Source organism: Struthio camelus, chromosome 17 (genome assembly GCF_040807025.1).
Source record: "Struthio camelus isolate bStrCam1 chromosome 17, bStrCam1.hap1, whole genome shotgun sequence".
NCBI classification, from domain to species: domain Eukaryota; kingdom Metazoa; phylum Chordata; class Aves; order Struthioniformes; family Struthionidae; genus Struthio; species Struthio camelus.
Window position 1 is genome coordinate 17,668,776 of NC_090958.1, and position 13,930 is coordinate 17,682,705.

Below are 13,930 nucleotides of genomic sequence, written 5' to 3' on the forward strand. Positions count from 1 at the left end.
CTGGGTCCCTACACCTGGTCTCCAACCTCAGGCTTCTTCCACCAGATGCCCAAGTTGGGTGGCCACAGCTCCTCTCCTGCAGTGGCCCCATCCCTGTGAGGCTCTGCTGCCCGGGTTGGGCACAAGGGCTCCACCGCAGCAGGGTGCTGGTGGGACTCGGGTCTGAGGAGCATCTCCTGAGCTTCAGGCTTGGGCCTGGGAACAAGGGCTTTGGCTGATCCAGGTTTTGAGCAGCTTTGGTGCTCCTCACCAGGGACAGCGGTGAGGAGTGGTGAGTGGGCAGGGGCTTTGGAGGGCAGAGCTGCAGCATCCAGGAGACACAGGGCACCAGCAACCCTGCAAAGTTCTCCAGGAGTTGTGAACGAGCTCTGCAGACTTCTCAGGGAGGATTTGCAGTCTTTGGTCCCTCTTGGCCGTGTCTGTGTCCATGCATTTGGCAATTGGGCTCCACAGATACTTTTAGAAGGTCTGGCTGGGCTGGACTAGGCTGTTGCTGCTCTGGCCAGGGGTGGCTCTGGTACCAGGTGAACGTGGTGGAGCTGGGCTGGCCCCATCTGCAGAAGGTACAAGCCACTCTTGTGAATGTGGAGCTCAGCAGGAGAGCTGCTGTGCTGCCTCTGGCAGCTGGAAAGGCACCTTGGTTGCTCCAGTTGCCGCCTCTGCTCCAGTGTCAGCTCCTGCTGGAGCCACCTCAGCGGCACCAAGGCTGTTGTTCAACATGCTGTAGCCTCAGTTCCGCCCCGTGTCCCTACAGCCACGGAGGAAAATGCGGTACAGGGTGTTCAGGCCTGCCAGCATTAACTTACTAGGCACGTGAGCTGTGACAGCAACGGGCTTTATTGTGCCAGTGGAGAAAGTCCCCTTGGGAAGGCCTGGGACAGTGCCCCGAGGGGAGTTTTCCCATGCAGCCAGGATCTGAGCCAGGCAATCACAGCAAATTCCAGCAATTACTTCTCTAAGTCTAAATGAAATACTGGAGAAGCCTCAACTGTTCATCACTTCCGGAATTTAAAGGTATTAGAGCAAGGCTACGTTACGTTGAAAGGAAGGCTGAAATACATAAATTAGATTAAATCTAATTCCAGGAATGTTGTAACTACCCTAAAAACAAGTGTTTAATCATAAGAAATTCAAACTCAAGATGGAATATAAAACTAATTTTAAAAGATCTTGTAAAACGAGATGCACAGAGAGGCAAACCCCATAATGCTTTCCTCTCTCGCTTTCCCATTTCAGCTTCCCGCATAGTTAAAATTAAGAGAAACTGTGGATAGACTAAAATTAAGTGCTCCAGGTTGTTTCTTCTGTCTTCCTCCATAACTGAATGTCTTCTATGATGGAAGCCTTAAGTCTGCCCTATGTTAAGAATTCAGTACTTGGATTAGGTTAAATTGGCAGGTTTGACATTTCCCATTTTCTCTCTCCCATGAAGTCGCCAGAGGGCAGCGTCTGGGCTGGGTCCGGATAGGCTTGAGTCCTTTTACATTTCCAACTTGGCAGTGACTTTCCTGGGTTCATGACACAGTTGTGGGCTGTTTACCAAAACATGGGCCGTTTCCTGGTTTTGTTTGTTAATGAGCTTGCTAAGGGTGGGGCTGCGTTACCCGCCGGTGGCTGCCGCTCGCCCAGCCCTGTGCTCTAGAGGAGGTTGGTCTCCCCACTGGGATTCAGGACAGTCAGGTTTCCTCTGGCATCTTGGTCAAATTCTATAGCCTCAAAGAGAGACTTGAAGTTCCCAGCGCCGAACCCCTGCAGAGACAGACCGTTACAGACCTTGCGGACAAGGCGACGGACTTGTTAAATCTAAAGGGGCTGTAGAAGAACAGCAACAGGGGTTGTCTGGGTGATGGCACTTGAAGCCACTGAGGCTGTGACTCGAAGCCCAGATCATCTTATCTTTAACAGTGAAATCCTCAAACAAACCTGGTGGTTATGCCGCTGGATGACCTCCAGGAAGAGCGTGGGTCTATCTTGAACTGGTTTAGTGAAGATTTGGAGCAAGTATCCCTTCTCGTCAAAATCCACCAGGATTTTCAGTTCCTGGAGAAAAGTAATAAAAAGCTAGCTGGAAGAACCACTGAGGAGCAAAGGGATCCCCCGGCATCCCTCATCCCTGTGAAATGCTTCCCATGATACAGCCCGGGGAGAGCTGGTCCACTGCAGATGCCAGGCTCAAAGCTTTTCTCTTCTGTGCCTGACTTGACCGGACTCACCGCTAGCTTATCGATGTTCTCCTTCACTTTGATTTTGGCAGTTTTCAGCCTCTCTCGCAGCATCTGATAGTAGCTGGATGGCACATCCATGAACTGCATGCCCCGCTGCTTCAGGTTGGTGATCTGTAACGCAGGGGCAGACCCGAGGGTCAGGCCTGGGGCTCGCTTTGATTTGGGCGTGAGGAGCTCCGGGCCAGAGACTCCAGGGCACCCAGGGGTGCGCCCTGCCTGTGCTGTCCTCACCCAGAGGGGCTTCCCCTACTCAGGGCCCCTCTGTGTGCAGCCAGCCTGTCTGTGCCCGCAGGCAGGCTGCGGGGAACGGTGCTGGAGGATGGCCCAGGACCCACGGCAACCACTGCATGAAGACTTGCCAGCCCCCTAACCCCTCCTGAGGCTGCTCGCCCTGCGATCTGATGAAGGAGCCCAAAGTCAAATGCTCAAAAGCAGCTGGGCTAAATCCACTGCGTCACACTCACTGCCGTGATGATGTCGGAGGTGTTCAGCGCAATGTGCTGGACTCCCGCCCCGCCGTAGTAGTCGATGTATTCCTACAAGAAAAAAGTCCATGCTGTTAGCAGTATCGCAGCTCCTACAGCTGAATCTGGGCTTAAAAACTTTAAAAGCAAAATCAGCTCAGAGACACCATGCAGTGAAAAAGATTTTGTTTGTGAAATGCAGGACAAACTGGCTCTGTGCCCTGTGGGAATGCAAGTGGCTCCCCCAGGGTTTGACAGCCCTTTGCAGACCAAGCAGAGAAGGGGCTGCTTTCCAGCAAGCCACCGTCAGCACTGCAAGCCTGTGGCAGCTCCCAAGCCCTCTTGAATCGCGTCCTTTGGCTCCGCAGGGCCCTTTGTCCTTTTTGTTCATCAAAGACGCTAGTCGACGGTAGCCTGATGCATCAACTGCCAGCGTTAGCCCACGTGTGCTCACCTGAATCTGGGATTTCTTCTTGCCAACAGCTGGCTCGTTTATGGGCATCTTTATGGTCTCTTCATAGTTGGTGACCACGATGGAGCGCAGGGCACTGAATTTGGTGTGCAACTGCTTATCATCCACAGACCAGAAACGATGGAACAGCAGGTTCTTCTGGTACCTGCCCCAGGCCACAAAGGGCATGTTTAAATTCCACAGTGTCACAGGTCTAGCCCCACATTAATGACCCTCATCTGGCTTAATTGGCCCTCAGTCATGAATGTCTGAGACGCTGGAGACCAGCCCAACAGTGCCACTGCTGCGTCGCACCTCCCGCCAGTCCTCCCCAGTCCTACCAGTCTGCCACTGGGACCATCTGGAGATCTGGCTGGTTCCCCACGACATGGTCGACGAAGTTCAGCTTGGCGCTTGGTCTGCACAAGGAAATCAAGGCCAGTTCTCAGCCGGGCTAAGGGGCACTTGACTGCACAAAGGAGGGGGCAGGTCCAACTAGGCTCTTATGTGGGATTTCTCACCCAACACCCACCTCCCACCCAGGGAAAAGTACTCAGATCCCTGGGGAGCCCCTCAGGGTAACATGTGGCTATGAACATGAGTGGGCATCTTGACCATGTAAGATAAGGCCAGAGGGGCTGCAGTGGGGGGGGCCTTTACTGAGCTGAACCATGAACCTGGGGACCCAGGGAACTGGTGGAGAAGGTCAAATCCAGCCTCCTTGCATGACAACGTGGGCCATCTCCAGTCCTGTCTCAGCTGGAGCCACTGGTGTGTGGTGGGAAGAGGAAGGGCCAGGCCCTCTGCGAAGTACTCACAGCTTCGGCAGCAGGGGATCCCTGAAGAGGGGCGCGTGATAGCCAGGTAGGAAGAGCCCCTTGTAGTTGAGTTTTTCTATCAAGGTGTGAGTCGTGTCGCCATACTGGGAGAGGGGAGAAAAGCCGTCATGTGCAAACCCTGCTCCCTGCAGGGACCTCACGGGGCCCTGAGCGCCGAGGTCCAGCCGTGGCTGCCAAGCCAGACCCGGATGAGGCTCGGGGTGGTGCGGGTGCGATCCGGATACCCAGCAGTGTAACCCCGCGCTGGACCCATGGGAGAAGGGGCTCAGCCCAGCACCTGCCACTTACCGTCTGGATCACGGCGAACTTCACCTTCCCGTGTTTGTCCTCCTCTACCCAGGGCTCCTTCACAACCACCGCTCCGCGCTCCTTGGCTTTCTGGGCAGGAGAAATCCCGTCCTGCCGCAGCTCTCCCGGCCTGGTGCCAGGGCGGCCGGGAGAAGGCCTGGAGCGTCCCCCCGCGCCAGGACCCAGCTGCACGTGTGGGCGCAGGTCCCCGAAACCGCTGACGCAGCAGACGTGGGCCTTGGCTTGTTCAGTGGCTTTTCCCAAGGGTTGCACCCGATCTGCTCTTCGCCTGCTCGTTTCCCCACCTGACTCACCGTTTCGGGGCGCCGGCTGCGCGCGCGCACCAGACCCTCGGCGCGGGGTGTCCGCAGGCGGGCGGGCGCTGCCTACCTGCACGATGAAGTCGCAGTCCTCCACCTCGAAGGCGACGTCCTTCACCCCGTCACCGTGCTTCACCAGGTGCTCCCCCATCTCTGCGGCGAGAGGCCGGCCGCGTGGGTCTGCGGCCCCCCCCCCCCCCGCCCGCCCCGCGCCGCCCCAGCTCGCCGCCTACCTTCGTCGCCCGGGTTGAGAGCGGACGAGAGGACGAACACGATCTGGAAACGAAGGCGGCGCGTGAGGCGGTGGTTTTGTTTTGTGGCGCGCGTGCGTTTGGACGGCGCGTGCACGCGGCCGGGAGCGATGTCCGAAGCCGGGGCGGGCGGGCACGCGCGGCGGCCACCCGACCTTGTCCTGCCGGATGACGTGCGACACCACCTCCCGGCTGCCGGTCTCCAGGCCCCGGTAGGCCAGCTCCTCGAAGCCCAGCTTGCTGCAGTAGTACGAGGCGGCCTGCGGCGGGCGGGAAGGGCCCCGGTGAGGCGGCGGCGGGGAAGGCGCCCGGCCGGGCTGCCACGAAATGGCCGCCGCCTGGCCGGGGCCCGTGCGCGCCGTTCGCGGCTCCCCACCTGCTTGGCATTCCCGACCCAGAAGGTGATGGAGTGGAAGTGGATGAAGCGTCCTCGCGGGGGCTAAAGCGAAAGGGAGGGGAAAGAAAGTTGGCGCAGCGGTGGAGGTTTGGGAGTTACTCCGCGTGAAAGCCCGTAAGACCCCCGGAGCCATCAAATCTGCCCGCAGCCCCGGGGCCTCCCACCGCGGCTCGCTAACCTTGTCCCGTTAAAGATTAATTCTGCCCCGAAACGCTCTTGCCCAACAGCCGGCGCGGGGACGAATCACAGGGCCGGAGCCCAGCGAGCCCCTTGGCCCCGTTTCACCGCTTTCATCTCGCGCGGCGGCGGTTTAACCCCGGCCGGCAGCCGGACGCGCGCGCGGCCTTGGAAGAGGCAAAACCGCTTTACCGGAAAACGCCTCAAACGGGGAAAAAGGTTGCGAATAGGTTCAGCGTTTGGAAAGCAACGTCACAACAGGTTACGCTGCTGCTCGCCGCTACGTTCAACCGGTAAATACCCATCGCCTCCCGTTTTTCGCTCCCCTCCCCATCAAGAACAAAACGCCAAAGAAAACACTGCTGTCGTTTATGATGTCGTTTCCCGATGAGAAACCACCTCCAGCAGGGCCTAACCGGCGTGCGGTTCCTCTTTTCATTCTCCCAGGTAATCGAGGAATAAAGAATTAACGTTATCAACTTGGCGTGAACTCGGCTCGCGTGGCGCACAGAGCGACAGAGACAACCCAGTGACGGCCAACCCGCTCTTACCTTCTCTCCCTTGTCTGCGTAAGTGGTCTGAAAAGAGAGAATTAAAAAAGCGACGCGTTAGCATTTCAAAACGGCCTGTTAAGCCCCAGAGAACTGAAAGGCAACGGTCAGCTTTCTGCACAACTTCCAAGCGAGTCGCTAAAAAGCCCCCGTTCCAGCAGCAACAACCCGCAACGCTCTGGGGACGTTGGGCCCCAGAGGCGGCACAGCCGTTTAGCCCCCCCATGTTATCAGCACGGTTTAATTTTCTTCTTCTGACCCTCACCATTTTTGTGACCTGATGGTTGTGACAGCGGCAAGAGCGAGTGAGTCTCCGGGAGCATTTAATATAGCGGCCGGGTGAGGGAAAGCTCCTCCTTGGCTCCACCTTCTCCCACCAACAACCCGTTGGCACCCCAACGGTGTATTTGGTTTGGGCTGGACGCGGTCCCGTCCCAGGGGAGAGAGCGGCGCCCTGGGCTCGCGTTCACGAAGGCTGCCAGAAGCGAGACCGTCTCTAAGGACCTGGGACCTGCAGAAGCGGGTTTCCTAAGGGACGAGCGACTTGACGGCGGCCTGGCGCCGCGGCCCAGGCGGCGTCTCCGCTGCGCTGGCTGTCGGCGCGGGCTCGCGCCCCCCTCGCTCGTGTCCGACGAGCCCCCCCCCGACCCCGGGGCTGACCCGTGGGTCGCTCGGTCCCTTTGAGGCTTCGGCTCGGAGTCGGCGTGCGTGACCGCCCCCGCGGCCCCCCTCGCGGCTGTTTGCAGAGCACCGAGAGGTTAAACGCACAGCGCAGCGTGCGGACGAGCACGTTCCTCCTTGGTGCCGCTGCAGCGCAGCCGCTCCGGCAGCGGCGCGCGCCGCGACCGGACCCGGACCTGGGCGGCTCGAGCACGGCGGCAGCGATGCTCGCGCAAGTGGGTGCGTACCCGCGTTTCAGCGGGTACGGCTCACCTCCGTGCAAGCCCGAGGTTGTCCCTCCCGCCAGGTCTCCCCAAATCCCGTCATGGGCGTCGCGGGGTGACGCAAGAGCAGGCAGCGCCTCCCCGCTGGCGCCAGCCCCGCCGCCGGCCCCCGGGGCCGTTCACCCCTCTGCCCGCCGGCCCGGGGGGGAGGAGGCCACCGGCCCCCGCGGTCCAGCGCGGGCTCGAGCCTCCGCCTCGGGGCGTCCGGCACAGCCAGGAGGGAGCGCGGGCATGGCCGTTCCTCCACGGCGCTGCCATCCCCTCGCCCAGCCGCTTAAAGTCAAATCGGTGCCCGTGCTCTTCCCACGGTCGTTTGTCCTCTGTTACGGTGTTATTTAAAATGCCAGGACGCCAAGAAAAAAGGCCACGATGGCTTGCAGCCCTTCTCCCCCCCCGCGCCAGGAACAAGGAGCAGGTGGGTGCAAGACAAACGGGCTGGGGGCTTGGGGACACACGGTGTCTCCTTCAGCTGTCGTGAGACCAATGATGTGAAGGTCCAAAAATTAAAGGGGCATTGCCTGCAAGCAGTTAAAAGCGTTGGCAGAGAGACAGAGGAAGTAAAAAAAACCCTTTCATGGACGTTAGCGGGTAAAACACCAGCACGCACGCACGCATCCCCCAGCCTGCAGCATCTGGAAGCGATTGGAAAACCAGAACGGCACAAACTCCTCATGCTTCAAAAGCCGCCTGTAGGCACTCACCAGAAATAGAGCAAGGGAAAGATTAGCATGAAAGGGCTTCAACGGGGTGTAAATAGTGCGTGTGCAACACCGTGCACATATGGGGCCGGGCCGGGGGAGCGTATCGCCCCACCGCGCCGCACACCAGCGTCCCGCGAAGCGGCACAGCAGCTGTCGGCCCTGTCCGCGCGCTCTCCACCGAAGACCTGGAGAACCCGGCCGTGAAACGGGGCCGCGGGGCCCTCCCCGCTTCCGAACCGCTGCCGGCCTGCGGCTGCCCTTATACATTCGTCGTAAAGGCGCCTACAGCACCGCGGGGCCTCGGGCCGCCTGCTGCAGAGGCTGGGACAAACCAGCACGTGGGAGCGCTCACGGGCACCGGCCGGAGCCCAGCCGACCGCCCGCCGCCGCCCTGGGCACGGCCGCGGCTGCCCGGCCCCGCCCCCTCCGCTAGACCCCGCCCCTCCCTCCTGGCACCGCCCCCTCCCCTCTGACCCCGCCCCTCGCTTCACCGCCTGTGACGCGCGTTGGCTCCTCTCGCTGCCCGTAGCCGCCGTGTCCGCGCTCGCGTCGCTCCGCGCAGCCGGGCGCCGCCATGGCGCAGACCCAGGGCGGCCGCGCCGTCACCGTGAGCGACGTGCAGCAGCTGGTGAGGAAGAAGGACGAGATCGAGGCGCAGATCAAGGCCTACTACGAGGTCCTGGAGGACGTGAGTGCGCTGGGCCGGGCCAGGCCCTTCGGGGCGCCGCGGCGGGCGGGGCGTCCGCCTCAGAGCGGCGCCCACGCGGGGGGAGGGGCGCGCGGGGCCACGGGTTGCCGCGGCGCCGGGTGTCCGTGGGAGGGGGGGGCGCATGGGTGTTCATGGGCGTTTTGGGTGCGGGGGGGGTGGGGAGTGCTGGGACCCACGGGTGTTCGTGGGCCTTTTGGGTGCGGGGAGTGCTGGGACCCACGGGTGTTCGTGGGCCTTTTGGGTGCGGGGCGTGCTGGGGCCCACGGGTGTTCGTGGGTGTTTTGGGTGCAGGGGCACGTGGAGTGCTGCAGCACGCAGGTGTTCATGACTGTATGGACATGTGCAGGTACACAAGCCTACCCAGGAGGGTGGGGGAAGGTGTGCACATAGGTCTTTGTGGTACACGGGTGGGTTGGGGGTATAGGAGTCCATAAGCCTTCGTGGGTGGGTGGGTGGGGATACACGTGTGTGCAGGTGTGGGGTGGGCAGGGGCACCCTGGGGTTTGTGGGTGTGCGGCACACGGGGGTGCACAGGCACACAGGTGTGCTGGGGCGCATGGGTGTTTCTGGGTGGGCAGCGTACCGAGTACACGCGGTGCCCACACGTGTGCAGCGTGGGCCCTGCAGCCCTCTGGCCTTGCTCCCCTGCCGGCCCCCCACCACGCAGGCCGTGCCCCCCAGCCTTCAGGCACGCTGGGCGTGCTCGCGAGGGCCCCCAGTGCCAGCGCTGCAGTGGGAGCCGCCTCTGCCCTGCGTCAGGGGGCTGCGGGTCGCAGGGCGCTGCGGGTGATGTCCCCCTGGGCAGTCCTGCCACCGCGGGCCCACCGGGGCTGGGCTCAGCCGAGCAGCGCTAAGGTGCTCCGCGCAGGCAGGGCTTGAGTATCCCTTGCCTTTGGGTGCCTCTGCTCCTGCGGGGATCTTCTCTGAGCGGTCGCCATGCATGAAACCGTTATCAGACAGTTCCCACAGCTGCCCTGGCATTTTAGATAGGCTTTTACCATCCAGATGTTCAGTTAAACATGTCCTTAGTGCATCGGCGCGTTTCCCTCCTTCTGCACAATTAGAAGCAAAGAGGGTGGTTTGCAGCTCCGTGACTGCCTTTCTCCCCGCAGCAAAAGGGCGTTGGGATGAACGAGCCGCTCGTTGACGTGGAAGGGTTTCCTCGCGCGGATATTGATCTCTACCAAGTTCGCACTGCTCGGCACAACATTATCTGTGAGCGGATTCTCTCTCGGTAACACCTCTCTGAGGACAGGGCTAGGTGAGGCAGAGCCTCCCCCGGGGAAGGTTTCTCCTAGCTCACAGATGAGGGGAGAGGAGCTCCCCCATCGAGTAGGAATAAACAGAAGTGAAAATGCAGCTTTGTGAGAGACATAAGCGCTTCTGTTATTTGGAGGGACAAAAATTCTTAATTCCTGTTAGTAACAACTATATAGCTATTCAAGTAACTGAAACGTTGTACTGAGCCGTTTGTTTACTGCAAGCGTTTCATTCAGCTTGAAAAAACAGGTTTGGTCTGACTTTGTTTTCAACAGATTTTGTTCTGCCCTCGTAGCTGACAGGGATTGGCTTGGTCAGAAAAATGCTTTTGTCTGCATGCTGTTGCAGAGTCATTGAAATGTTTCTGCTACTGCTGTGGAGCTATTGGGATTCATGAAATACAGTGAAGCATTTTTGTGGTGTTTATAAAATAAACTTTGGGTAAAAAATAGCTTGGCACTTATTTCTGCTCAAGCTTACCTCATGCCCCATATTTGGGATGGCTTTTGCTCTAGATACTTAACAGGAAATGATTTGATGGGGAAAAAAAAACTTCAGTTGCTTAATGATCTCTAGGAAACCTCCTAGAGCCTCCTAGTCCTTTCTGTTTCCTGGCATTTTTACTGAACTATGTAGGGTGGCTTCCTCTGCACCTAACTTGTATCGATAGCCAGTGCCCTGGCTGTCACCAGCACCTACTAGATAAGTTGGCATAAAGTTATTGCTAGCCGCAGCTGAGATCCAAGAGACCCAGAATACAGTTTTCAGACTAAAAGCAGTTGTGGAGGATGATGTGTCTGCAAGAAAGAACCCGTAGATGGAACTTGCTCCTACTCTCTCTGTGCTAATGGTTTTCACCCACAGGTTTGCAGAATGATCACAAGGCCCTGATGAAGCAGGTGGAAGAAGCTCTTCACCAGCTGCATGCCCGGGAGAAGGAGAAACATGCCAAGGATGAGGCAGAAGCATTGGCTGAGGCAATGAACCAGAACCAGAGCCTGCCACAGGCTTTTGCCAGAGTTAATGCAGTTACTCCAGGATCTCCTGCAAGTATCTCGGTAAGTTGTGCAGTCTGACAGCCGACAGGGAAGACGTCTTTTGGACCCGGCAGGGAAACATGGCAGATGGCTCTCTCTGTCTCCTTGTTGACAATTGGGAATAAGTTGTGGGTTCTTGGGTTACCTCCCCTCCGCCTTAAGCATTAACTAAAAGCTCAGTAACTTTCTCCACCTGACGTAACTATTCTTGAAAGCTGTTATGGCGGACACAGCCCTTGCATGCCAGTGTCAAGGTCACGGTGGGATGTCCTGTGGATAGATGAGTACTCCCTTCTCAGCTGTGTTGTTGCACCACACAGCTCCTGTGCAAGACTTCATTGATTATTCTAGCCTCAATATTTCTCCTTCCATAATCAGAGAAAGGAATGAGTACTTCCTTCTTTCTAAGGACATGAAGAGGATATAATGTAGTTCAGTTGCCTAAATGGTGAGACAAGTAGGGTCTTGGCACACCTCTCCATATGACTAGGTGAAAGATGCTCCTGTGAACAGGCAGATGTTGCCTATCTCTGGAGAATACAGATACTCATCTACTTTCTCTCACTGTCCAGGGGCTCCAGATCGATGATGAGATTGTGGAGTTTGGCTCTGTCAACGTACACAACTTCCAGAACCTGCAGAACATTGCCACAGTGGTGCAGCACAGCGAAGGGGTGAGCTAGTTTCTGCTCTGTGTTTCCTTGACTGTCTTTATTAGTTGTAGGGTTTTCTATGGAATTTGGATCTCTGGGATCATCTTTTCCATGTCAGAAACCATGTCAGATTCAGTCTGTGCTGTTCTGGCTTTGTTCCCCCAAAGCACTGAGATAATTTCTCCCTGGAGACCTGGACAGAAGAGAGCTGAGAAGTGCATGCTCTTTGCTGTGGACGTCATCCCTTCTCTATTCCTCCCCTGGAGGACTCCCTGCAGCAGTAGGAGCTTGCCGTGCCACCCATGTGGCCTCATGGACTGGCCAAAGAAGCTACCACAGCTATCAAGCACCTTATAGTGCAAGTGAGAGATCTTGCTGAGGTGTCTCCCCACTGAACGCTCTCTGCTTTCAGATCTAGCTACAGGGGTGGGAATGGGAACTGCCAAAGATGGCAGGTTCCCCCAGGGCCAAATGCTGTTCGTCTGGTGCTTCGGCAAAAGAATGGAGAAAAGGGATGAATTGATAAAGGAAAGTTGCCGTCTTTTTTTTTTTTTTTTTTTTTCTTCTTTCCTCTCTCAGAGACCCCTGAGTGTGACTGTGATCCGCAGCGGCAAAAAAGTGCATGTGGGGCTGACACCAAAGCGCTGGGCCGGGAAGGGCCTTCTGGGGTAGGCTGCTATTTTGCTTATCAGTAAGGATGAGGCTCTTACCCAGCTCAGAGCAAGCTTCCTGCAGCAGGGTCGGCTCTGGGCTTTGCTGTCTGTGTGTTGCTGCCTGCTCTGACGTATGTCAGTGGCAGGCGCTCACTGAGAGCTGGAGGCTGACAGTTTAGCACGGTGATATGGGTAGACAGGTTGAATCAAGCGTAAGGGGGAGGGGAAGATCTCAGTGGCCAGTTTGATCAGTAAAAGAAACCAACGCAAGAGGGATGTGGAGGGTCTGATTCATGTCACGTTAGATCTTTGTTTGTTTGGGAGCTGAGACGTTAATGTTTCTTTCTACGCTCTCTTTTTCAGCTGCAATATCATTCCTTTGCAAAGATGACCATTGCCTGGAAAACAGTAAAGTTGAAGCTTGTGCCTGCTTTCTGGACTCTGATCTGATTTGAAAACTTCCCCTACAGTCTTCATGTTTTTACTGAAACAAATGTTTCAGAGGCTGTGACCTCCAGGTGCCAGGCTCACAGAGTCTGAAGAAGCTCTGGTACAGCAGGGCCTTGCCACAGCTCAGAATTGCGCTGGCTCATAAGGAGTAGCCTGTGGAGTTGCAGGATATGGCTTCTCATCTCTTATACCCCGTATCAATTTGGAATCAGGCTATAAAAACATGAAATCCTTCAGTTAAGGAAGGACTTGGTAGAGATTCTAAAAAAGCAAGAAATACTCTGATTTGCCAATAACAAAGCATTCTTTTATTTTTCTCCTAAAATTTCTCACTGAACCTCCTACAAAATATGCTAAAAAGTCCTGGTGCACTTTGGTTTTGTCTATAATAATAGATCACAGGCAAGAAACATGCACGTTAGGTCTTCCCTGTGTTACTACAACTTTTGAAGTTGCTAAATATGAAAGATTTTTCAGAACTCTTTAATTATTTTAAGTTAACGGGATAAAGAATAGGGGCTATAATACTACTTTTCTTTACTTTTAGTATTTCTTATAGTCATGACTATGTAAAATTAGTCCTAATTTCATAAATATCTTTTTCAGTTTACTTGCTGTAGCTGGTTTTATGGTATGTGAACTCTTCAAGGGAGTTTGAGGGTGATTGGTTTGTTTTAAGCTTATTTTCAGTTGAACTGCAAAATACTCTCCCAAAACAATAAACCCGAGTTACGTGTCTCTGTCTCTGCTCTCGTAGAAGTTGTTATTTTGGGGCAGTAATTGTGGGCCAAGTTGGGCAGGTTAAAAGCAGGTCTGCACAGACACAAAAGCATGACCACTGCCCTTCCAGTGCCTAAGCCCTGGTAAGATACACGTCTGTCATTAGTGCTTTGTAAGCAGGTTGTGGGCGTAAGTAGCACATCAAACGTAATGAGCAACTTTGCTGTAAATGTTACTAACCAGAACCGAAACAGACCAAAAAAGTGGACTGATAAACACAATTTCAAGTCATTCATCGAGGTCTCTTTGTTAAATTGAGCAGCTTGATCCTTTTGATATTTCAAGTGTTTGTATTTCAGCATACAATCTGACAGAGTGGATTCTTGCTGAAACGGTAAAGCTTCAAAGCAAAGCTCGTTGCTCAGTGATTCCTGCAGGCTTTGTGGCGCTACGGGGAAGCGTTACTGCAGCAGCCTACAGAAGCGTTCTTTGGATAAGATTGTATCTATATAATCCCCATCAAGCTCGGTCTAACCTTGCTCTCTACTTTAGCTGTTCCTGTTTTGATCCTTTAAGTAATTTTAAAAGGGCCAAAACATGTCAAAATTTTGCTCAGTCTTTTATTGAAGAATAATTGAGAATGGGAGGCATCCTGGCACCCTCTGTTGCATGTAAATCCTGCTTCTGCTTTACCGGAGCTGTTCTAAGGCCAAGCCTGCATTGCTGAACTTATCAGATGCTTTGACTCGTAAGGGCCTTTGAATCTCTTAAATTTGCCATGAAATCCCACTAGAAAGTGATGTGATTTCCATGTCTGCAGTTACCAGGTAAGTTCCCCTG

The 13,930-nt window shown here is 55.8% G+C and overlaps 2 protein-coding genes across 2 annotated transcripts; one reads left to right on the forward strand and one right to left on the reverse strand.

The window, feature by feature from the left end:
• Window positions 1-819: 819 nt before the first annotated feature.
• On the reverse strand, window positions 820-6,359 carry HPD (4-hydroxyphenylpyruvate dioxygenase). The gene is made up of 14 exons (XM_068911736.1): window positions 6,229-6,359; window positions 5,964-5,990; window positions 5,215-5,277; window positions 4,994-5,098; window positions 4,821-4,863; window positions 4,658-4,740; window positions 4,268-4,357; window positions 3,959-4,062; window positions 3,482-3,559; window positions 3,144-3,306; window positions 2,690-2,761; window positions 2,214-2,336; window positions 1,924-2,040; window positions 820-1,749 (listed from the first exon to the last, which is right to left on the reverse strand). The coding sequence occupies exons 1-14, from the start codon at window positions 6,229-6,231 to the stop codon at window positions 1,639-1,641; spliced, it is 1,182 nt and encodes a 393-aa protein (XP_068767837.1). The 5' UTR covers window positions 6,232-6,359; the 3' UTR covers window positions 820-1,638.
• An 895-nt stretch (window positions 6,360-7,254) lies between these two features.
• PSMD9 (proteasome 26S subunit, non-ATPase 9) lies at window positions 7,255-13,114 on the forward strand. Its single transcript, XM_068911737.1, has 6 exons — window positions 7,255-8,296; window positions 9,430-9,532; window positions 10,442-10,635; window positions 11,187-11,288; window positions 11,847-11,935; window positions 12,284-13,114. Exons 1-6 carry the CDS (start codon window positions 8,183-8,185, stop codon window positions 12,309-12,311), a joined length of 630 nt encoding a protein of 209 aa, XP_068767838.1. The 5' UTR covers window positions 7,255-8,182; the 3' UTR covers window positions 12,312-13,114.
• The last annotated feature ends 816 nt before the right edge of the window (window positions 13,115-13,930 follow it).

What these genes read in the sequence shown, in the direction of transcription:
- PSMD9 (XM_068911737.1), top strand. Translation starts at nt 8,183, where the DNA reads ATGGCGCAGACCCAGGGCGGCCGCGCCGTCACCGTGAGCGACGTGCAG. An exon ending in ACTACGAGGTCCTGGAGGAC is followed by an intron (nt 8,297 to 9,429) that starts GTGAGTGCGCTG and finishes TTCTCCCCGCAG; the next exon opens with CAAAAGGGCGTTGGGATGAA. An exon ending in GATCTCCTGCAAGTATCTCG is followed by an intron (nt 10,636 to 11,186) that starts GTAAGTTGTGCA and finishes CTCACTGTCCAG; the next exon opens with GGGCTCCAGATCGATGATGA.
- HPD (XM_068911736.1), bottom strand. An exon ending in ACTGCGACTTCATCGTGCAG is followed by an intron (nt 4,358 to 4,657) that starts GTAGGCAGCGCC and finishes TCTCCTGCCCAG; the next exon opens with AAAGCCAAGGAGCGCGGAGC. An exon ending in GATCCCCTGCTGCCGAAGCT is followed by an intron (nt 3,560 to 3,958) that starts GTGAGTACTTCG and finishes TTCCTTGTGCAG; the next exon opens with ACCAAGCGCCAAGCTGAACT.